General features: G+C 42.5%; 1 protein-coding gene across 2 annotated transcripts in view; it reads left to right on the top strand.

The window, feature by feature from the left end:
• The window catches only part of CUBN (cubilin), a 274,189-nt gene that overhangs the window by 245,239 nt on the left and 6,000 nt on the right, over positions 1 to 22,950 (top strand). For both annotated transcript variants that reach the window (XM_047739399.1, XM_047739398.1), the window contains exons 60-64: positions 6,444 to 6,652; positions 14,749 to 14,911; positions 15,491 to 15,696; positions 18,626 to 18,773; positions 19,923 to 20,104. In XM_047739399.1, coding sequence (XP_047595355.1) covers positions 6,444 to 6,652; positions 14,749 to 14,911; positions 15,491 to 15,696; positions 18,626 to 18,773; positions 19,923 to 20,104 — 908 coding nt within the window. The remainder of the gene's footprint in view (positions 1 to 6,443; positions 6,653 to 14,748; positions 14,912 to 15,490; positions 15,697 to 18,625; positions 18,774 to 19,922; positions 20,105 to 22,950) is intronic.

The following is a 22,950-nucleotide window of genomic DNA, read 5'->3' on the forward strand; positions in this document are numbered from 1 at the left end:
AACAGAAAGATCTTGCTGGGGCTTTGATAAGAATTGCATTAAACCTATGCATCGATTTAGGAATAATTGACGTCTTTACTATGTCAAGTCTTCCAGTACATGAATATGTCTGTCTCCCCATTTAGTTAGGTCTTCTTTGACTTCTTTCATCATTTTGTGATTTTTCAGCACACAGATCCTGTATATGTTTCATGAAGTGCATACCTAAGGATTTCATTTTCTTTAGAGCAATTGCATTTTTACTTTTACTTTTTTTAACTTTTTATTTAAATTCTAGTTAGTTAAAATACAGTGTGATATTGATTTCAGGGGTAGAAGTTGTATTTTTAATTTCAGTTTCCACATGTACATTATTAGTATATAGAAATGTGCCTGATTTTTGTGTATTGTCCTTATATTTTGAGTTCTACTGAACTTATTTACTAGTTTTAGGAATTTTTATGTAGATTCTTTGGGATTTTCTACATCTGAAAATAATGGCAATTTTATTTCTTTCTCTCCAGTCTATAATATATGTTTTTTTTTCTCACTTCTTGAGATTTTCTACCTCTGAAAATAATGGCAATTTTATTTCTTTCTCCCCAGTCTATATATATATTTTTTCTCACCTCTTACACTTAAGAATTTCAATACTGTGTTGAATAAGAGTGGTGAGAAAAAAATATCCTTGCCTTTTTCCTGATCTTAAGATGAACACATTTAGTTTTTCACCATTATCATGTTAGCTGTAGGTTTTCATAGATGTTCTGTATCAAGTTGAGAAAATTCCTTTCTATTCCTAGTTTGCTGAGAATTTTTGTCATGAATGCACGTTGGATCTTGTTAAATCCTTTGCTACATGTATTGATATGATCATATTATTTTGCCTAGCAGATCATTTTCAAAATTTCAAAGTTTCAAATGAAATGCCTTGGGACTGATGATACATACATAAAGTATACCTGAATAATGCAAAATTAGTAAAAAGATAATGATAAACTTCTCTTAAATTTGTTGTACACTATATGCTCTTTTTCTAGTGACTGTAGCTACTGATTGGTCTTTGGAATTACCTTTTTTTGTAGTATTTTAGTTTTAGGCTTCCCAAATATTACTAGACTAAGTACACAATCTAAATTATATTAGGCTGGCTCTCAAATTAGGATTTTTTTAAATGAGTCAAATTGAGTGATGTTACTAAAAACAAAGAAGTAAGATCAAAATATGCAATTCATGTTACAAAACCTATTATGTTGTTTTTCTAGCATAACTTATGTATATAATACCTAAAAGGTTATACATGTTTGAGGTTAGAGAGTTGAAAAATAAATCCAGTTTGCTTTTAGATAAAAAGACAAAGCATGTTTGTCTCGAATCTAGGTGAATTTTTAAAAATGAATTCTCTGCTGTAGGGCAATTGAATAATGCAGCTTTGAAAATCACAGCAAGATCTATTCAAAGAAAAGATTATGGAGCTCTAACCCTGTGTCCTGTGTGGTTGAAGGGAAGCTATCCTGGCGCACCCCCATTTCCCTAAAGCACCATCTTTGCATATGTTTATGTTCTCTTTCCTGTGCTTTGGTCAGCTTCCTTTAACTACAGACTCGAAGCTCCGGCTGGCTCACTGAGAAACAGGGAAGTGCCCAAAGTCAGGCCAGTCTTTATCTGTAAGGATGACTTGCCATTCACCATGTGTCCAAGTAGTGATGGTCCAGAGACAGATAGAGATCCTATCCAGAAGACGTCAATAAAACGTCAGCCACAAAAATGTCCATTCTCACGATAACTATTTAGAAATGAACCTGTCTCCACTAAAGGCTTCAAGATGTTTTCTCTTGGGTAAAAGAACTAATTTTCTTTGTCAGATTTATGTTGGCTTGTGCTTCACTCTGAAGCTGAGTTGTCGGAGGGAAAGAATTTAGGATTTAGTTACTGATTTTTAATTCAGTAGATCTCGATCCACATTTCACTCCTTACTACGGGCTTTTATTTCCAGTATTTCTTTAGCCAAACATTGTCTTTCTCTAAAGAAGTACCTCTTTTGTAGGAAGTATTTCCAATTTTAGGGAAGACGGTTAGAGTGACATTTGTTCTTGGACACGGGGAATGTCATGACTGAGCATGACTGACGAAGGTGCTGATGGATGGGAGTTTGCTGGATGGAAGAATGTGTGTAATGACAAGAAACGTGATGGATTTATAAAGCTAAGTATGTCAAGGTTAAAGGCTGATACTGATGAAACAGATCATGAGGGAAATTTAAAAATATCAGTATAGTAAACGAATATTAGTGTCTTATGTATGAAACTATTTCATGATCACAGAGTTCTTTCTGATATGTCCTCTTATTGTTGAAATATAGAAATGTAGAACTAGTAATGGGGCAAAGCACTTTTTGGTAAAGATCCTTCTTTTGTTAATATTTGTCTCTATATTTCCCCAAAGACATACATTTATGGTTATATTTGCTACAGGAGGAGGAGAAGCAAAGAGCAGTTGCACTATGTTTAAATATTAAAATGGGGGAAATTAGAGCATTTATAACCATTTACTGCACCAAACAAACACTGAAAGGATTTTACTCATATAATGTTACACTTACATCAATTATTTGACTATGCCCTCATATAGCCTATTACTCCTATAATATTATTCAAATATAGTATGAATTATATAATTCATTCACATAATGTTATGCTTACCTCAAATATTTGAATATTTTGGCCAGGATTGTCTGATGGTAATGTTAATTCTCCTTTTTTTAAGTTCGGTGTATATATTCTATGAATTAAGCAACATGCTCTATTATAGTTTAACAACTCAAACAAGCTATTTGGGTATTGATCGGCTATGGCCACAGTAATGTTGTGCAACAAACCAGCCCAAATTCCGTGGCTTATCCCTCTAGAATTTATTTTTATCACTGATGGGTTGGCAGACTGGTTTGTCTGCCTGTTCCGGGCCACGGGTTGATTGCACTTGGTTTCACAGTTCTGGCTGGCTCTAAGTCTGCACTGTGTGAATCCACAGCAGCCACCTCAGACATGAGCTCTTGGTGGATGGAGCATGGGAGCACGAACCAAAAAACACAAAGCCCCTTTAAGACCTATTCCTGCTTCAAGACCATTAATATTCTGAGGCCTACCACCAGTCCCTTGGCCAAGCCTAACATCAAGCGGACAGAAAAGCATGCTGTGTCCATTCTAATGTACTGCAAAGAGAGGGGCTAAAGAATTAAGAATCATCCAAGCTACCCGTCAGTCCGTGGCAGCACACACCAATGACTTTTGTGTTCTGGCTTTTGGGCTCCCTGGAGGGAGGGAGGGTGTGTCTGCCTTATGACATCAGTACCGTAGTAGTGTGTATAATGGTGCCACTGTACCCAGATACAATCGTCATCTTGCCCTTATTATTAGTAACAGTTAATAAAAAAGGGGTGATAATATAGTCTAAATTTTTAAAAATAACATTTAATTTTTAAAACTGATGCATTCATAGAGTAAAGCCCAACAATACCAATTTCCGGTATACAAACCTCCAACTCTTTACCGCGTGCCCTTGCTGCCTCCAGCCCAGACTGTAGCCATGTCTTCTCTCCTGGTCTCATCTCCTCCAGTCCTACCCCCTTCCATGTAATGCTGCTACCAGAAATATATTTACATCATAATTGTTTAGAAAGGACATTCTGACCTTACCACTCTTTTAATCAAAAACCTTTCAGGTAGATCCCTGTTATCCACAGAATCAAGTCTCAAGGTCAAGTTCTATCATCCCGCAGTTGAGGCCCTCTGCAGAACAGCCCATCCTGTTTCCCAATCTTCTTGTCCTCAGCGGACTCAGGAGTACTCACTAAGAGAATTATGCTTTCCTCTGCCTATAATGTAAATTCTTGTCCACTGCATCTTTGGTTATGAGGTTCCATCTGCCTGGAATTGGCAGTATCAATCCCAGTTCTACATAGTCTTGTCCTGTTTATCCTTCAAGACCCAAATCAGATGTCACCTCTTCCTTGGACATTCTACATCGTCATAGCCTAAAGTAGTCTGTCCCTTCCTGCAAAACTCACAAGACTTCCCTGCCTCTTTTACGGTAACTGTTTTTGTGTTTTGTTTTGTTTTTTTTCTGAATTGTATTATCATTATTTATGTATGTCTTATCACTGCTGTTGGACTACCACTTATCTTTTCCCATCTCAATACTAAATGTATTTCTTTCACTATTAAAACAGTATTTAATGGGGTGCCTGGATAGCTCAGTCAAATGTCTGACTCTTGGTTTCAGCTCAGGTCATGATCTCAGAGTTGTGAGATAGAGCCCTGCATCAGGCTCTGCACTCAGTGGGGATTCTGCTTGTGATTCTCTCTCTCCCTCTGCCCCTTGCTCCCTCCCTCAACCGCCGTGGGCTCTCTCCATCTTTCTCTAAAATAAATAAGTAAATCCTTAAAAAACCCTTTTTTTTGAGGGAAAAAAAAAACAAATATTTTTTTTGGTGGATGGAGCATGGGAGTGTGTCAATTCATTAATACCCTGAGTCATTATTCTTCCCAGCTCTGTATATCAGGTTAAGTGGTTTTCTTAAGTAACAATCAGTCCACACTGGGTATAAAAGCAATGCAAACTCCAGTTCTTTCTTTTGGCTGCAGGCTTATTTCATGTGAGCAGAGTCATTAGCAGGATGTGGTTCAGCATTGGGCATTGCTTTGGTTTCAGAATAATTTTGTGCTATATACCGTCTACGGATTTATCAAGGACTGGGCCTTTGGAAGCTTTTCAACTCCAGGAAACGTCTGATCATGCTAATAATCTATCATTTTATCTGACTTTGAAGCTATGGACAGGGCAGTTTGACCTACTAAGTAATGTGCCTATCCTGAAAAACTCGCCACAAATTTCATACTTTGCCTGTGAGAAGGGCTGCCATTGTTTCCATTTCCTGCCAAGCTCCAAGGTCAAAATCTTAGCGCCCCCTAATGTTGCAAGCAATCTTTTCACCGTTAACAGATAAATAGGAGACAAATAAATGAAAGGCCAATGTCAGTGAGATTTAATTTTGGAACTAATAATCTATATTTGTGCAGAATGTAAGCTTTATGAACACTACTTTGAGCACCTACTTAACCCCTCTTCCTACTAGGGTTATTTTGAATTTGGTTCATGCTCATGGTTTCAAAAATCATCAGTAAGTTCGTCTTCCTTTTGTGCTCTTTTCACATCATTTCAGAAGTATTGCCTTGGACTGTGAAATGAACAAAACTATGTCCTATATTCTGAGGATTTTGTTCCATATTTTTTCATAGTTGACCATTCTGCCTTCTTGACAGGATTTTTTTTATCTCTCTTTTCTATTTTTATTATGAATCTTAAGGTTTTTATTTCAAAGTAGAATTTATTTTTTTTTTAATTTTATTTTTGCCCTTAAAGCTCTTTTTCAGTTTGCCTTTTTGGGGAAAAAAAATCAAATATAGAGTATGTTTTAATATAGACTGAACTGTAGTTTTTTATTTATTTTTTATTTTTTTAAAGATTTTATTTATTTATTTGACAGACAGAGATCACAGGTAGGCAGAGAGGCAAGCAGAGAGAGAGGAAGAAGCAGGCTCCCTGCTGAGCAGAGAGCCCGATGCGGGGCTCGATCCCAAGACCCTGAGATCATGACCTGAGCCAAAGGCAGAGGCTTAACCCTCTGAGCCACCCAGGTGCCCCTGGACTATAGTTTTAAATGTATGTAGTGTTAAATGGCCCCCAGCCTCTTTCTAACAGATAATTTACATAAAAGGTTTATTGGGAGCCAATTATCTTGGAATGTTGGGTAAATTCTTCATAAATTCAGTTTTCAATCTGATAGTGTTCATAAAAGCAGAACATAGAAATAAAATATGTTCATGGTTTCTTTACACATTTTGTTATGGAAAACACCATATTTTCTAAAAAACTGGATTTTTCAAGAATAGAAAAAGCTTCAATAAATCCCATCAACATTTCTAAAAATGCATATAAAACTAAATATGGGGCACCTGGGTGGCTCAGTGGGTTAAGCCACTGCCTTCGGCTCAGGTCATGATCCAGGGTCCTGGGATCGAGTCCCGCATCGGGCTCGCTGCTCAGCGGGAAGCCCGCTTCCCTTCCTCTCTCTCTGCCTGCCTCTCTGCCTACTTGTGATCTCTCTCTGTCAAATAAATAAATAAAATCTTTAAAAAAAAAAAAAAACTAAATATGGCTCCCCACTTTTCTAGATGACTAGACGGGGGACTCACAGGAGCAGAAAGGAAATAAGTAACAAAAGAGCTAATGCAAGCTTGAGCAACACTCACATAAGCCCCCTGAAGCCCAGAGCACCATCTGATAACATTCATGCAAGTGTCCGCAGAATAGAAACTATGTGATTTTTTTTTTAAATTCTCCATATAAAATTTAAGATCTGTTCTCTTTGGTTTGCACAGTGACGTGTCTTTGTTTTAATGCAGGGCCTCGGCAAGGATGTGGTGGTTATCTGACGGGTTCAAATAATACCCTCGCCTCTCCTGATTCTGACTCCAATGGAAGATACGACAAGAATTTAAACTGCATCTGGGTCATCACTGCACCTGTAAACAAACTAATTAAACTTACCTTCAACACATTTTCTCTGGAGGCGCAAAGTATTTTGCAAAGATGCATATATGATTATGTAAAGGTAAGGCTATTCTATTTCCTAACCGAGTCTTCTACCCAAGACTTTAACGTGGTATGTGTCAGTTTATACCATTCAGGGAGTCATGAAAATTTTGAGTTCCACTAATTTTTAAAATAACATATTCTACACGGATATAACATTTATTATTACAGAAGCACTATCTTCATATCAAGTTAATCTTTAATATGGATGGCTCAGAAACGTCTTGTAGCTACTGACACTAGCTTTAAGATTTCCTGTTCATCCATGCTTTGGCAAGAGAGGATCTATGGAAGGATGGGTTGTATGGAAAGAGATACTTGAAAGACCTTCGGCAAATCCTAAAACGAAGTTTATATATTTACTTTCCATATTACCTGTAGATGTAGAAAATAACTTGGTTCTGAAGTCCCATTAAAAGGAAATCTGTTCAAGTTTTAGTGATTCATTAACATTAAATTATTGTACCTATAAGGACATATGAATTCAACCCCCCCCTTCTTTTTCTCTACCCCACACTCTACCCAGTGTGGGGCTTGAACCCATGACCCGGAGATCAAGAGTTGTGTGCTCCTCCAACTGAGCCAGCCAGGCACCCCTGAGTTCAGATTAAACCTTCTAAGTAGTATCAGCTGGGGTATGTATACTACTCCACTTTGTGGGGGGTAAGAACCAGCATGGCAAGATTTGTGCCCATGCGGAGCTTAAATTTGATTGTAAAAGTGATGGGCGATGCATGCAAGTCAACAATACACTGTTCAGGGTAGTCAATATTGAAGTGCCAAGTAATGCACAGAGAGAGGCTCAAAGCAACATCCAAATTTAAAAGGGAGGAACATTCATGATGATCTGGAATGAAGAAGAAAGGCTTCGGAGAGTGAGGGAGAGGTTATTCAAGTCGGGAGAGGAGGCATTCCAGGCAAGCTGCGCATCAAAAGAAGGGAAGTAAAGAAGTTGGCATATGAAGGTTCTTAAAAGGGTGAAGGGACTGATTTTACTGGAGCATCGTATTCCAAAAAGTAGCAAGAAATGCGATGGCCTAATCTTATTGCTGGAGAAATACCCAGATCCCAAAGAATCTTGAAAAGTCAAACTAGGAAGGAAGGAAGGAAGGAGAGAAAGAGAGAAGGAGAGGAGAGAAAGAGAGAAAATGGAATCAAATTAATGCAATTCAAATTTTGTGCAGTTGAAAATAAGGAGGAATTGGAGGTTTTCCAATGAGCGGTATGATGAGGGCAGTGTTTAAGGAAGACTAATACCGAGTCAGCATTTCAGGTGTGTGGTGAGCAGAGAGTCTGGAGGGAGGACCCTAGGAAGAGGTTACTTTTAGATAAGGATGGTACAGAGATGGAGCTATCAAGCCTAGTTTAAGATGAACTTTTAAGTTGGAAAATTGTCTTATATTTTAAAGAAATTATTGTTTTTAATAAAAGGGGAAGAAAACTTGTAGAATATGTGTCGAACACTTAATTACATACTGTCATAAGCTCCAAGCCCAGGAGAGCAGGAGAATTTCAGTACTATTAGGAGGAGACCATGCTTTATAAGGTCGGGGTTCGGTTTGGGGGACAGCAGGGCAGACAGGTGGGCAGAGGATGGGTCGGGGCTCCAGAGAGAAGACAGCAGCACAAACAGACAGGAGACAGCAAAGGAACACTTCTGCAGTCAGAACAATCACTGTTTTCTTTCAGGAAGGCAGCTTGGAGCTGGAAAGCCAGGCTTCTGCTCCACCTCTGACGCAGTGGGGCAGTCAGAGAGGACTAAAGAGGCAGGACAAGAAACAGACAAGTCAAGGAAAAAAAAGATAAAAGCCATGAATAGTGAGGAGTCATGAAGGTCAAGGGAGAAGAGTCGCTCACCAAAGATGGGTGGTCAGTATTTTCAAATTATAAAGTAGAGGCCAAGAAGGGAAGAAGAAGGAAAAACTTGTCAGATTGGATGACAACCATTTTTAACTAAAGTATGGGCACAGAAGCCAGATCAGAAGGAGTTCCTGAAAGACTGGAGATAACAAGGGATTTCAGTTTAAGTTGAATTCTTTTCTAAAATGACCCCAAATGGCCAAAGCAGCAGCAAAGCTGGTATTCCAGACACTTTGAGAGCTGCCTTGGTCTTACAGGGGCGGAGTGGGGGTGGGGTCATAAGTCCTAGAGGCAGGTAGTGTGGACTCTTAACCCAGTGTCATCACCAGGCAGATCCCCTCACTGCCCCAATACTTTCTCACTTCATCTATTAAGAAACAAATTTACAAAAATCACAATCAGACCTACTTTGCAAGGTTATTTTGCAGACAAAGATCATGCATGCTAGACTGTTTGGCACTGGGCTTGAAATGCATTTAAAAACAAATTCTGGGGCACCTGGGTGGCTCAGTTGGTTAAGCAACTGCCTTCGGCTCAGGTCATGATCCTGGGGTCCTGGGATCCAGTCCTGCATTGGGCTCCATGCTCAGTGGGGAGCCTGCCTCTCCCTGTCCCACTCCCCTCTCATGCTCTCTCTCTCACTCTCTCTCTCTATCAAGTAAATAAATAAAATCTTAAAAAAAAAGGTAAATTCATTTCCCCACCCCAACCCTGGTATAATGCCAGATAGGCAGGCTGGCTGTGGAATCACTTTTTCTTAAAACATCAATTTTTTTACACATTTATGTGTCATTTACACATAAATGACAGTAAAAGTAAATTTATGCAGGATGTTTTGGGTGTGGTCCTGCTGGGAGGAAGGTTGATTGATATTCTCATCCTTTTCTGAGTGTGATTTGATACTGTTATTAAAGCAACTAGCAATGTTCTGAATTTCTTTAAGTCATTTGAGACAAAAATAGCAATATCAAAAACAAGGAGTTATCATCTAGCTTAAATATAAAATGTGTCCCCCCCACCCCTTTTCTAAAGAAATTCTGTTCAGATCTACTCTTGTTTTCCCTCCTGGGAAAGCAGTTTCCCTATACTGGCAACTTTTCCAGCTTTTACCAAACTGGCAGATCAAAGTACAGCCCTTGGCATGTGAAGCCTGGAGACAGATATATTAAAGCGATTCTCTGCGGTAAATGGGACGTTTGATTCCTTGTAGAGTGTTTCTTAGATACTATAATCAAATCGCTTTTTAGGAAAGCTAACTTAATTCAGTTCTGTAGGTCGATATGCAGATGAAAACATGGCAATTCCATCATCCATTCATAATTATATCTCTTATTTTCGGAAGGGTTGATTTGAAAAATTACTATGGTAACTGCAGTACATCGTGACTATGTGTTTCACCAAGCATTTCTGTTGAAATTAACATCACGTCCATTCCATAAAGGGTCATGTGGCACAGCGATGTGTCAGGCACCCCACGGCAGAGGTACAGAAAGGTTAAAGATAGGATTCCCCAAGTTGCTGTCAGGAAAGTGGAGGAGGTTGTCACGTAAGCATATAAATTATCACACAACAAGACAAAAGCAATAAATATAAGCAATGAACAAAAGTAGAGTAGGTATAATTGAGTCATTTGGGGATTCAGGAGAGGTTGTCTCCCTGCGATGGCTGAGCTGGATTTCGGAGGAATGTCAGAGAAGCACACTTGTTGTTGGGGGGCCGCCAGAGAGAAAGAGGGAAGGATGGACTTGCAGCTCTGTAGTGTATGACCCACCAATCTGCCAGCAGTGAAGTCATTTCTCTTATGGTGAGCAGGGAGAGAAATGGCAGGAAGGGCTCAGGGCTGTGACCCTAACTGATGTTCCTCTGCCAGGAAGTATGGAGCTAATGCAAAGGAAATAGCTCCTTCCTATCACTTCCCAGCGTCTTCCCAATCTAATCCATGCCCACTTGAATAGCCAAGTGGTGGCTATTTCATGGTGCTTCCTTGACTCTCTGAAGGGAAGGTCATCTATGCTATAACCTACCCATATACATAGCTTCAAAAGCGTAATATAATGTACTAAATGCAGGGAGAAGGAGGACTAAGAGGAGAGTATGTAAAATAGTGCAGACCTAAATACATAAATGCTCTGCTTCAGCTGTATTATGCCTCATGATAAAGTAGTCCAATTCTTCTAGGTGGGATCACGGCAAATGCAAAAGTATCCATTTAAACGAATAGTGACAGGCTGTAGTTGCAACTTAAATGCCAGTATCCTCACCGTCTGCCATAGGAATTTCCAAAATAGTGGAAAAACTCAAAAAATTTTTTCTAAACAAAACAAAGTCCAGTCTTCCTTCCACAGACACAGTAACTGCATTCTTGGAAATTTGGTGCCTATTAAAACTATGTGAAATGTTTTTACATTCTGTAGAGTATGGATTTAGGTTCTGGGATTTCACAAAAAAAAAAAAAAATCAGTGAACAGTTTTATTATACAAATGTCTGGCCGGACGTTGAAAAGTTACAAGGGACATAGTAAATCTTCAGTTTGCAGAACTGTCCTCTGAATTGCAGGATGGGACCTGCAGTGTGGCTTCTACACACTAAATGTCAGTCATAGCCCCAAATTATCGTGATGACCCAGAAAACATGACATGCTTGCAACCCTACTCCCATGAGTACCTCTGTCTTCACCCACTGGTGAAGTCTTAACCATTCAGTCTGTGGGCAGTCAGCGTTAGGACATCTGCATTCTATCAAGGCATTGGGTTCCCTGAGCTAGTCCCTACCATTCATTCATTTCTTCATTCATTCATTCATTCATTCAGTAAATGTCTTTTTGAATACCTACTATATTCTAGACACTAGGCACTGGAAAAGAACATCAAGATAAAATAAATAAATAAAAATTAAAAAAATAATATAAAACCTCCTGTGTTTACAGAACTGATTCTAATCACTGCTTCTTGTGGCCCTCCTGAGACCACCAGGACCAACAGGACATTTTTCCCCATAAGATTCTGAAATGGGTCAGAGTTCAACCCCAAATCTGAAAAACCACTCTCTGTTCTCTTTCCCGTCCCAAATTACCCCCAGGCATGTCTGGCAGACCCTAACCAAAACTCCCCAGTAAAATAAAAAAAATTCATGGCGATACTCTAAAATGCAGCATAGGGACGCTCCAGATAAGAATATAAAAATCCTGTTGTTGTCCCATCCCCAAGGAAATATTAAAAGATAAAGTCCTAAGAAAATTAGTGTCCAAAATGATTAAGTTAAATTTGAAATCAATTAAAGTCCAATGTTGCCCTTATTGTATTATTGCCCTTTTGCATTAAAAGTTCAGAGAAAGTAAAATCCCAGCATGGCTTTCCCCACTTTCTCCTTCGGTTCAAATTAACAGCCAGATAAATAACAGGATCTGGTAGTAGTTGTAGTCAGAGGCTATCTCTGTGAGCAATTCCTTCAGGATCTTAAGTAGATTCTTAAATGCTCCATTATCTGAGTTTTTACAGCTGAGAAAACACACAATCCTTCTTAGCACTTATGCACCCACCTTAGAACATAATCCAGGCTCCAAGCCTGATGGAGTTATGACGGGTGGCGGGTCCCCCCAGAATGAAAGGTATAGCCGTGTGAGATTGTGCGGGTCTTAAGGGCCTGGTCCTCAGGGCACCGTTTACATCCTAGTCCATGTGATTCCCCACCTTCATTGCACGGTGCGCCTCCTGCCACACACCCTGGAGCTACCTTCCTTCGTGGAGGTCTACGCGTCATCAGGGGCTGGGAGCGCAGGTGGAGGAATACTGGCTCCGGCTGCACAGGAGTCTGGAAGCTGGTGTCAGTGGTCCAGAGGCCACCGGCTGTCCAGTTCAGCTCAATTACAAGAAATCGTCCTGTAGTGAACTGATGCACACAGCAGCGGGAGGCCAGGTACTATGCAATTTCTGTCACATTTAGCAGTTTTCTATTCAGAACCCAAATCAGGTCCCAGAAGACGCAGTGTCTTTATCGCGAGACCTAAGGAACTCCGAGGCTGTGTCCCAGGGTGCTGGCTCAGTCCTGCATCCTCTCACCCAAATGCCAGGCAGCCCGAGTGAGTTGTGGTCTCTTACAGGCCTCTTGCACGCTTCTGAGGCCGTCCACACCACGTTCTGTAGGTTGGGATGCCCTTCTTCCTCTTTAGGTATGGGAGGTTTCCACCTAATTTTAGATGCCTCTTCAAATGCCTGAGATCTTTCCTGACTCCATCATCTGGGTTCTCTTATTACATTTAAATCCTTCATTGTAGTATTCACCTTTAGAATTGACATATATACATATATATATATATTTTTTTTTTTTCAGTGTATGGATCTCTCTTACCAGTTAGTGTCAACGACTGTATTGAATGTATGGAAAGTGCCTTATACATCCTTGTACACATAGGACCTAGCACAGAGGAAGAGAATAAAAATAAATAAAAATAAATAAAAATAAAAAATAAAAATGATTGTGAGTATGAATTTGATGATACAGGTGGCAGCCATTATCGCAGTGTTTTAACGTGTTTACCAGAAAACGGACATTACCTAAAATTTGGCACATCTCCTCTTCTATAAAATGAGGGGGATAAGATTATCCAACTCTCCAGTCTCTTCTAAATTTACTAAATTCCCATGTAAACAGGAGAGACAGTGCCACCTAGTGGTCAATTGACTTTTCTGTTTATTTTTAAATGACTCTATACATTCCTACCATTTTAGAATAATGTCAGTGATCATGAGTATTTTGGAGTTTATAACACACCGTAGTGCTGTTATAAATTCAGTGTTTGGATCTACACACACATACTTATTTTAGAAATACCATGAAGCTGACTCACCTGGAGAAACTGAATTTCGGGTCATAGGCTTGAAAGAAATTTAGGTGTCCACTGTTTTGACAGGTGTCTGTTGAAGGTTCCTATGGCTGGGAGTTTTTCTGTATGCTGGTGACGCCATAGTGAATAATCAGTCTTCCCACCCAGGGGAATCACATTTTTATTGGGAGAGAGACGAGAAAAAGTAAATAAGCAACAAATAAGATGTGTTTTGATTGTAATAAGAAAAGAGATGTTGGAGTTCCAGCCATGTACCATAGGGTTCAGTTCTCTGAGGAGGTGACATTTGAGCTGAGACCACATGACAAGACGGAGTGGCCCCTTCCAGAGCTGGGGAGAGAGGAATTGTTCCCCATGCTAGGAGCAGCTAATGTAGGGGGAGATAGGTCCAGGACGGGTGGGTGGTGGGAGAAAGGGACCAAAGCACTCTTCATTTATTAGACATGTGCTGGGTGCCTTTTGTGTGCTTTCTAAAAACTGGGGACTCTGCAGGGCACAGATTGGACAGCAACCTGTGTTTCCATGGAACTAGTGTCGTCTTCAGAGAAAAGACAATAACATAAATAATATATGTACTATGTGAAGATAAAGCATGCTCTAAAGAAAGAACAAAGCAGGAAGGGAGAAAAGGAATTGGGAGCAAGTTCACACTTTAAGGAGGGCGGTCAGGGCAGCTTTAGTGAGTCAGTGATGTTTGAGTAAAGTCCTGCAGCAACAAAGAGAAGTGAATGATATAGTTGTATAGAAGAGGAATGTTCTAGCAGAGGAATGTTCTGCAAATGCCACAGCCGTAAAGCAGCAGCAAGCCTGGTGTACTCAAGGAGCAGAGAGAATGATGTGGAGACAGTTAGGTATCAGTTGGGGACAGTCAGGGGTGGCATGGAGAGCAGGGACTCTCAGGCCTTGATGGCCACTGTAATGGCTTTAGCTTTCCTATTGAGTGGCTGGTAAGCAGCTAGGAAGGTTCTGAGCAGTGACCTGGTCTGAGTTACATTTTAACTGTATCCTGTGACTCACCTCTTGAGGAGAAGCTAAAAGGGGACAAGAATGGAACCAGGGAGTCAGCAGTGAGAACCCAGGCACGAGATCTCAGGGGCTTGCAGCTACATGACGGTGAGGGCCACACAGGGCGGGGACAGTGATGCTTCTGCTGACTCTAATGACACAGTAGTTTTAAGTCAGATAGGACTTTCCTAGTGAGAAAGGATTTGTAGGCATCATACCAGGTTTTTACTGAAAATCATTAAATAGCATCAATTCAATAGCAGCTGTTCCTAGGTTAAAACTCGCTCTAACGACATCAGTCTAAGTTTCTTCATCATGACCTGGTGTGACTCCATGTCCATTTCAGTGTAAAATATGCAACTTCTTTGTGAGTAATGGAAAGCGGATGAACTATGTTTCTTTTCAGTTGTACGATGGAGATAGTGAAAATGCCAACTTAGCTGGAACATTTTGCGGTTCCACTATACCTGCTCCCTTTATCTCTTCTGGTAACTTCCTGACGCTTCAGTTTGTCAGTGACGCAACTTTAGAAAGGGAAGGATTTAATGCTACGTATACCATCATGGACAGTGAGTAAATGGAGACATTTTTATGTTTTATGAAACATGTACTTATGCACTAAAAATAACGCTATGCTTCTACAAATGCAATGTTAATTACTAAACTCAATGTTAATTAATAAATCCAGAGTTAATTCCTATCTAAACTCAATGTCAGTTTCTGAATACCATGTTAATTACTCTGGTTAATCGGTGATACAAATTAGGTATGATTCTCTTTTTGTTGTTGTTGTTTTAAAGATCGTATTTAAGAGAGAGAGAGAGAGGGCACGAGCAGGTGTTGGGGGGAGGGTCAGAGGAAAAGGAGAAGCAGGCTTCCCGCTGAGCAGGGATTCCCAATGGGGGCTCGATCCCAGGACCCCAGGATCATGACCTGTGCCAAAAGCAAACACTTAACTGACTGAACCACCCAGATGCCCCTAAATTTGTCATGATTCTTAGTGAAAATTACTCTACCTTCTTTATAGAATGATGTAACTACAATTCTTTGGGCTAGAAGGGTAGGGAAGGCTAAATTTTAAATATTGTGTGTGTGTGTGTGTGGACCCATGAGTAAAATTTGTCTTATAAGCTGTTCTCTTCTCTCAGTGCCTTGTGGTGGAACGTATAATGCAACTTGGGTGCCGCAAAGTTTTTCATCACCCAATTCATCAAACCCAGAAATCCCGCTTTCCATGTGTACTTGGGTCCTCGAAGCCCCTCCGCATCAGCAGGTCAAGATAACAGTGTTGGCCCTGCGGCTGCACTCCGAGGACTGCGACCGGAATTATCTAGAGTTTCAGGACTCACCTGAGGTAATGATCAGAAGACACAGGACAGTCCCATCTGTTTTTTTTTTTCACCAGTATTTGCAAAACACTGGAAATAATGAGGGCATAATTGAATAAATTCTCAAACCTACCTCCAGCTTAATGAATCCAAACCATGCATATACAGCCATATATTAAAGGGATTAAGAAACTTGTACTTGGTCTTGTAGGGGAGGAGCTCTCAAACTTCCTTGTGCATAAGAAACATCTGGGTGTCTAGATAAAATGCATACACCAGGGCCCTGCCCTCCAATACTGAGTTCCCCACATAGCGCCTAGTCATCGAAATTTCTGATGAACATCTTCAGTGTTCTGCTGCTGGCGCTCCAAGGACCATACTCAGAGAAACACCTGTGCAGCTGTGGCTAGGATGAACTGAGGGGATCAGTGTGGAACACAGGGAGATCAGTTACAAGGCTGTTTGACACCAGTCCGATGGGACTATATTCATGGTCATGTAAGAGAGAACAAAAGAAAAAATTGTTTTTGTTTAAAAAAAAAAAAAAAAAAAGAAGAGAGAGAGAATTGTCCATGGGCTAGGATGTTGAGAAGACAGTTGGATGAAGAGACATAATAGTAACAGAAGGCCTAAAGAGTTGGGTGTCATCATTCCATGCATGGGTCAGTAGCTGAAATCACACAAGTCATGAGTTTATCCACGGAGGCTGTGTAAAGTGTGGAGTCATGACCGGGGATGGGCCCCTGGGAGAACCCCCCAGGAGTTCCTGCATTGTCTTTGAGCAGTTTGAGGAGCAACTAATCTGCCTCAGGTCATTCCCACAGTGTCATTGTCAACCCCCCACAGGCTGGCAATAGCAGAGGGTCTGATCTATCCCTTCCTGAGTTTTGGGGGTCCTCCTTACTATTAACCCAGACTCCCCTAGTTTACACATGGATCTTGGTGGCGGTAGAAAAATCCAGTTTGGCTGACTCCAGTTGGAGAGGGCTGAGAGGAGCTGGCTGCTGAGCAGACAATGTATTTATTCGATCTCCAGAAATACAGGCACTGAGACATATCCCAGGCTCCCACTGTGGCCAAGGTGTGAGGTGATCACCATTCGGTCGGCAGTGGTTTTCAGATTCCCTGGCGGTAGCCTTCCTACAAGGTCTTCACGCCAAGCAGAACAAGGTCCTTTGGTTAAAGCTATTTCAATTTCCCATTGCTTCCCAAAGCTGAGGTGATGGGAATCAGGCCAGACTCCCCCCTGAGTAGGGAAAGGCTATGTACAGGGCACAAAACAGCTCTGGATTGTAACAGCAGCTGGATGGGCCCCAAAGAAGACCCAGCATTTCTCATGAATGAATAATGTCCTTTGACATTATGACTAAAGGAAAGAACAAAGGGTTTCAGCCTGGGTAGGTTGGGAGGAAAGATAGGAAAGTGACGGATAACTGGGAGAAACTGGAACGCTCCTGGTGTCTGAGAGTAGGAGGAGAAGATACAGTTGGAAGTTCATGGCAGGATCGTGTGACAGAGGCGTGACAGATGGCGCAGAGCTGGCATAGGCAACCATAGGGAGCGGAGGTGAAAGTCCCTGGAAGTGAGGAATGCAGATTAGGGTGTTGGCGGATCCCCTATAAAGACACTGAAACCTCTGAGGGTTGAGAAAGGAAGCGGGGTGCAGGGGACAACAATGAGCTGAGACATCAGTCTTTAATGAAGGAAAGTCACCAGAGGGAAAGCGAGAATGGTGAGAAGGGTGAGAAGAATCTTAGGCCAGATGTAGAGACCCTCAGAGGAGAACTGACATTGATGCAAGGGTAGGGACTGCAGGGAGGGACCTGGAGACACCCTCCCCCCAGAACTCCATTGCTCTTCCTCCTCAAGGATTGTGGACTGTGGGAAAAGAATGGCTTCCACCAGTGGGCTGCAGAGGACCCAAGCTTCACTCAAGGCTACAAAGTGGAAAGGCTACGTGTGGATGTATACAGTGGCAGTTAACATTGCCATGAAAGTTCAGAGGAGGCCACAGGCAAGGTTAGGAAAGGACCAGCAGCAGGAGACTGGGGGCAGGGGGATGGTGGGTAAAAACAGGCATCAGCAAGGGGAGCTTGCAAACACAAGTGGGAAGCGGACCTGTCAGTGGGCACGCAAGAGTGAGAGGCAGCAAATGTCTTAACTTTGGTGTCAGTGGTCTTCATGCAAGGATGGGTAGGCACTGGAGCCCATTAGCCTGCTCTCTTGAGAGGTGAGGAGGGAGGCCCAGGTTACAGGAAGGGGAAACAGGGACCTCATTGCAGGGAGGGGCTGCCTTGTAGGGAGTCCCAGTGTTGCCAAGTACGGTTAGATGAGCTCAGGGGTGGGGAGGGCTGGGAGCTGTGCTGGGTTAGGCTTCTGGGGTTCAGGAAAATGGGGACCCAGGGGGGCTGTGTGGAGCTCGGTCAGCCTAGATGTGCTTAGAGCAACCTCACAGGCCTTTGGCTGTGAAGCTGCATGAGGGGGAAAGGGTCTTGTCCCACACAGTGTCTGTCTCCTGGTTTCAGCAGAAACTTGGCCTCGCCCTCCTGTCCCTCAGGGAACGTGAGACATTTGGATTCTAAGGCCACCATGAGCCTGGTTGCCCAGGGCTTTGAACACTGTAACTGGTTTCCATGTCTGAATTTTTTTTAATGATTTTATTTATTTATTTGAGAGAGGAAGGAAAGAGAGTGAGCACAGGCTCAGAGGAGGGGCAGAAGAAGAGGGAGAAGCAGACTCCTGGCTGAGCAGGGAGCCCAACACAGGGCTCCATCCCAGGACCCCCAGATCACGACCTGAGAGCCAAAGGCGGGCACTTAACCCACGGAGCGACCCTGGCACCACCCCCTCATGGCTGCGGATTTAAGCCATATTTTATATGGAGTTTAGTTTCCACTACGACCTATTCTCTTTTGAAACCAAATCTAGGGTGACGTGGCTTCCATTTCGTTTCAGGGGCACGTAAATCCAGGACTTCCGGTCTGTGGCGGAAATGCTTCGGCGGCGCCAACGTTCTATTCTTCCGGGAGCACGGCAGTCGTCGTCTTCAAGGCCGAGGTCCTCAGCGCAGACTCCGGCGTGCGTTTCACCTATCAGATTGCAGGTGAGCGCGGAAGCCCCCACGGCCGCCATTCCCGCTAGAACCCGCTCCCGTGCGTGCATGGGGGTCCAGTGACGTGAACCACACCCGCAGCGAGAATTTTAACTAGAAGTGGGGCCCCCTTCAGCCGGTTCCTCAAGCTGGTTTCTGAGGTAAAGCGAATGATGCTAACTGCAGTGATCAGAGTGCCGGCATATTCTTCGAAGTTCATGGAGTTAATTTAAGTTTATACCCGTTGTTTTACTAATTATCCACCTGACTGCTTATGGAACTCCCTGTAGGAAGTTATTTTGTAAAAGCCAAGAAGTTCCAAAAGGGTAATTTGAGATATGAGATATATGTATATATCTCATATCTCAAATTATATATATATATATTTTTTTAAGATTATTTATTTATTTGACAGACAGATTACAAGTAGGCAGAGAGGCAGTCAGAGAGAGAGAGGGGAAGCCGGTGCTCCACTGAGCAGAGAGCTCGGTGCGGGGCTAGATCTCAGGACCCTGAGACCATGACCTGAGCCAAAGGCAGACGCTTAACCCACTGAGCCACCCAGGCGCCCCTGAAAGGGTAATTTGATTATGATCATGGCTAAGAAGTTTATTTCCAGAGGACGTTATTTGATATTCATTTCCAGCTTGATTGAAACCAAAGCTGCTGTTGATTAAAACAGATGAATAGAAGTATTTTGGGTGGTTTTTGCCTATTTTTACCCAAAATGATAAAGAACAGCAACTTACCGATTTTATCAGAACAAGCAATTCCTCTGAGGATGTAAATGGAAATCCTCAGACAAAAATCTGTCTTGGATGCAGAGACTTTTGCCTGCAAAAGACTGGACGTCAGCCCACTTCACTTCAGTGTGACTGGAACAGTACAGAGAATGCTGGAACATCCTTCTTCAAAGGAGGAGGCTCACGTTTCAGATTTCTGTGGGGATGTTATGTTAGGGGAGGGAGACGCTGCATTACATTTGCTCTCTGACCTTGCTTCCTCTGACCTCACTTTTCTTGAAGGGAAGTGAAAGGGCTGGATTAGCTTTTTTCTGAAGTTTGTTCAAATTTAATCATCTTTCTGAATTCTTCCCGTCAGGTTGAAAGAGCACGAAATATTGGGAGGCATACATTAATTGTGAATTTTTTTTTCTCCAAGGTTGCAACAGAGACTATAACAAGGCTTTCGGCCATCTGAAGAGCCCTGGATGGCCAGATAATTATGACAATAACTTGGATTGCACGGTTACCCTCACAGCCCCTCAGAACCACACCATTTCCCTCTTTTTTCATTCGTTTGGTATTGAGGACTCCAGTGAATGCACACATGATTTCTTGGAGGTAACATACATTTGGTTATCATATAAGTGAACTATTTAAGGGGTGCCTGGGTGGTTCAGTCTGAGCACCTGCCTTTGGCTCAGGTCATGGTCCCAGGATCCTGGGATTGATCCTGGCATTGGGCTCCCTGCTGAGTGGGGAGTCTGTTTCTCCCTCTCCCTCTGCCTCTTCCCCCAGCTTGTGCTCTCTCTTGCTAACTGTTTCTTTCTCTCAAATAAATAAATAAAATCTTAAAAAATAAATAATTCATTTACTCGAGAAAGAGGGAGAGCACAAGCACAGGGAGCAGCAGGCAGAGAAAGAGGGAGAAGCAGGCTCCCTGATGAGCAAGGAGCCTGATATGGGACTCGATCCCAAGACCCTGGGATCATGACCTGAGCTGAAGGCAGACACTTAACTGACTGAGTCACTCAGGTGCCCCAGTAAATGAACTATTTAACATATGGATTGCTGAAGATTTTTCACCTTTGTCTCTGCTACTTCTAATCATGGATCCCTTATTTGTTCATAATTTGATCATTATTCTTTCATGCCATGAATATGTACCAAGCATCTTCTGGGTCCAGGCACCAGAAATGGAATAGGGAGCAAGACATAGGGCCCCCAGGAGGCTCACAGTCCCTAGGAAAGACAGGAAATAGGTCACATACAACAGAGTCAGCATGGTTAGGAGCACCTAATTCAGTCTGGGGACAGAGAAGTTTCCTGAAGGAGGTGATGTGTGGGTTCAGAGGGAACCATCCGGTGTCCGGAAGCAGAACCAAGCTCCAGGAGCGCTTGCCCCTCTGTAAGTCCCCAGCGCCACCACAAGAGGGTCCCCTGCGTCCTTCCCACTCTGCACAACCTACAGTGTTGAAGTGAGAACCCTTATATTGTTGTTCGCAGGAGGAGGCTGTTCTGAATGAGCCTGTAACTGAGGTAGTCACTGTGTGGAGCGCAGTGCCTACATTTTACCATGAAAACCCCGGAGCTCACTTGCATGTCCTTTGCAAACTCTTTTGGATGTATTCATTCTTAGGCAGTAAACTGCGATGTCCCCGAAGACTTGGATAGCCAAAGACGCTGAATTCCTCTGTGGATGGAATTTGAATGTAAACCTTCCCAGAGGTGCTCTGAATGGGCTTTGTCTCATGTACACAAGAGTCTTCAGTACAGTTTCCACACAGTTTCCTCCTCTACGTCTGTTCGCTTGTCTTAATATCCTGGGGAGCTCGCCCCTACAGAAATCCTTTGTTAACGAGTATCCTTAATCCATAGTGTAATGAGTGCTTGAAGGAAGCTTGAGTCTTTTATCATGGCAGACCCATGCCATGGTAGGGAGTGGGGAGGGAGGGATGTAGCAGGGAGGAAAGGAGGAGATGAAGATGAGACTCTTTGTGTCAGTCAGGGCATGGAACTCAGACCTTCGTGCCTCACCCTTATGTGAAATGGAAAGCAGAAGCCAGAGGAGGAGATACAGAGAAAGGACAGAACAATCCCACCCGTTCGGAATCACATCACAGCCACCCTTGGTTCCAGCCTGGGCTGAGCATTGGTGACAGGAGTTATTTTCCTCTGGATGCTGGCACGCGTAGGCTAGCACTCCAGCGCTGGAGGTGGGAGCCCCACCTCCCAGCTGTCCTTCCTATTCCACAGACGTTGGTTTTGAAAACCCTATAAGCAAAGAAAGGAAACCATAAGTCGGGCCGGTAAAGTACAGCCTCTTTTGGTGGAAAGAGATGGTTGGGATGGTTTATTGGCAGCCTTATGCGCCACACTCACCATTTCATTCACATTAATTGTGCCCAGAACAGAAATTTCTTGATGAGGACTGTGACTGGATTATGACCACACAAAAGCAAAGCTCTGGATCCCACCTGGAATCTGCATGTGTTTTTAGTGCCTTCACCTCCCTCTTCAGAGCCCTCTAATGGGTCAGAGATGTTTATTGCTCTCATTGTCCCATTCTTCCTGTGCAGAGGAAAATGGAGAGGATGCTAGTTGGAAATGACACCCCACTTCTCTCAGAGCAGAGCTTTCTGAAATGGGATGCAGAGGAAAGAGACCCAAGGTTAAGATAGAGTGGGAACGGGTCTGGCTCTCTAGCCTTCCTGAATATGGCGGCCATGTCTGTCTGCGGGTGGTTCACTGGCTGCTCCATGCACCGCAAGGCCACTTAGAAGAATAATCCAAAATGCACCAGAAAGACACTATCGTCTCCCAATGCCGCTCCATCAGCTAAAAAGATCTCACTCTCTGTCAACACCATCCAGTAAGACCAGCCATGGCACTTCTGAAGAACCTCCATGACTGAAGACAACAGCACTTAACAAAATGTTAGATGATGAAATTATAGAGGAATGGAGGAACTTCCAAGAATTTGAATACATGTGTCATTGAAACCACCATTCATACATGTTGAGCTGGTTCTAGGTCTGTGATGCCTGGATAACATTTCTTCAGTACTCCTCAGGAGTCCTCCTCAGAGTCGGACAGCTGAGAAGCGCAGAAGGAGCTCTGAGGACAGTAGGTGGTTGAGTTCCCTGCGGTTACCTGTACTTACCCACTGACTCATTTCCTGTTTTCACATGCATCTACTCTAAGCAGTGAATTAAAAAAAAAAAATCTATTCAGCTTCAGGCTGTGTTTTTAAAATTACCTAACAGTCAGATTTTATAGATTTATTGAATTGTGTCTTTTTTCCATCCTAAAATTCCTTTGGTTTTGAGCTTTATTATACTTTGTACATTGCTCTTTTTCTTTCATAACCCCTTCATAGCCAAGCAATTTTCAGAGGGAAAAAGACAGACACACAGTATAATGAATAAAGCATAACAGAAGTGACTGGAAATGGAGCAGGCGATATC

Source organism: Lutra lutra, chromosome 8, assembly GCF_902655055.1.
Source record: "Lutra lutra chromosome 8, mLutLut1.2, whole genome shotgun sequence".
Classification (NCBI taxonomy): domain Eukaryota; kingdom Metazoa; phylum Chordata; class Mammalia; order Carnivora; family Mustelidae; genus Lutra; species Lutra lutra.